At 68.5% G+C, this 1,443-nt stretch overlaps 1 protein-coding gene across 1 annotated transcript in view; it reads right to left on the bottom strand.

Moving 5' to 3' along the window:
* The window catches only part of RNF123 (ring finger protein 123), a 26,986-nt gene that overhangs the window by 2,764 nt on the left and 22,779 nt on the right, over positions 1-1,443 (bottom strand). Inside the window, exon 29 of the mRNA XM_014538995.1 lies at positions 1,354-1,438. Coding sequence (XP_014394481.1) covers positions 1,354-1,438 — 85 coding nt within the window. The remainder of the gene's footprint in view (positions 1-1,353; positions 1,439-1,443) is intronic.

Below are 1,443 nucleotides of genomic sequence, written 5' to 3'. Positions count from 1 at the left end.
GCTCAGCGCCACGCCGCCCGACGCCCCCAGCCGCAAGGCCAGCGTCCACAAGCACGTGGTGTTCTTGGAGCCGGGCAGGAGGGGCCTCAACGGCCGAGTGCAGCTGGCGGTGGCCGAGGACTTTGATCTCTACAACCCCGTGGGTCTGCGGTTCAAGGTTGGCTCTGAGTCCACGAGCTCCACGGGCTCTGAGGGGCTGGTGATGAGCTAGCTGCCCAGGGCCCCCCCAGGCCACACCTGCCGGCCGCTTGCCCTGCTCCCAGCTGCGCAGAGAACTACCAGGCGCCGGTGAGAGCCGCCTGCTAGGCCCTCCCTCGGACAGCAGCCCCTCTCACTGGGTTGTCTCTGCACAGGGCCTGCCGTGCCCCTTTCCTGGGGACAGGAGCGTGGGAACGGAGGTCCACCTGGAGAGCCCTGGCTTCAGAGCAGGGGCCGCTGAGGGGGAGGGAGTGGGTCAGGGGAAGGGGAGACCTGGCCCCATCCCCAGGTGGAAGAGGAAACAAACCCTCCCCCTGCACACCAACAGCCAACCTCCTCCCAGCTTCCCAAGTCCAGGCCCAGTCTGGTGGGCAGGCGAGAGGCAGGCAAGGCTCCTCAAGAGACCCCTGGGCCTGGCCTGGCCCCACCGAGTGGCCCTGCTCCTGTGGCCAGAGCATCACAGGCCACAGAGGGCGGAGCCTCTCCCGTGGGCTCAGCAGCAGTGAGGGCACCGGAGGCCTCGCCCCGCCTTCAGCAGTGAAAAGCCTGCTGAGCGATGGCCAAGCAGAAGGTGGGGCCGGACTCGCTGTCCCTGGAGGCAGAGCTTCGGAAGGGCAGGCGCTGGCTTCCGGCTAATGGCTGAGGCGGTGCCGGCTTCCTGTGGACCTCGCCCTCCCCCTGCAGGGAGGCAGGGCAGGCGGGAACCCCTGTGCGGGGCGGAGCGGGGCCCCTCGAGGGCCTGAGTCGGATTGTCGGGAGTTTCTTAATAAAGGCAGGGCGCCCACGCGGAGCCTCCAGACACGGCAGCGTGTGCTCAGTCTCGTCCGGCAGTGCTGTCCCCCATCATAGGGCCCCCGCCGCCAGTTGGGGTTCCCGGCTCGGCCCGAGGCTCTGTCCCATCTTCGTGTGCCTGGCCACCGGGCCCCGACTGCAGCACAACCAGACGCACGAGTTCAACGTGAGCGTGCACTACCCGCACCCGGCGCCCGAGGCTTTCAACACCGGCTACACCACGGGCGGGGTCCCTGCTTCTGCTCAGCTGCTGCCGCCGCCTTTCTACCCCCAAACCTGACCCTGAGGCCCCTCTTGGAGCCGAGGACACAGAACTGCAAGGAGACCCTTCACAGCCCCAAGGGGCCCCCGACCCCTACTCACCCTGAGGCGGGGCCGTGCACCAGGAGCCGCACCAGGATGCCCGTCACTGCCACCAGGATGGGGTAGTGGTCCACGCTCTCCAGGCCTAGG

Source organism: Myotis brandtii, unplaced genomic scaffold (assembly GCF_000412655.1).
Source record: "Myotis brandtii unplaced genomic scaffold, ASM41265v1 scaffold207, whole genome shotgun sequence".
Lineage (NCBI taxonomy): Eukaryota > Metazoa > Chordata > Mammalia > Chiroptera > Vespertilionidae > Myotis > Myotis brandtii.
Note: the sequence above shows the minus strand (reverse complement) of the source record. Positions and strands in the feature narration are given on the sequence as shown.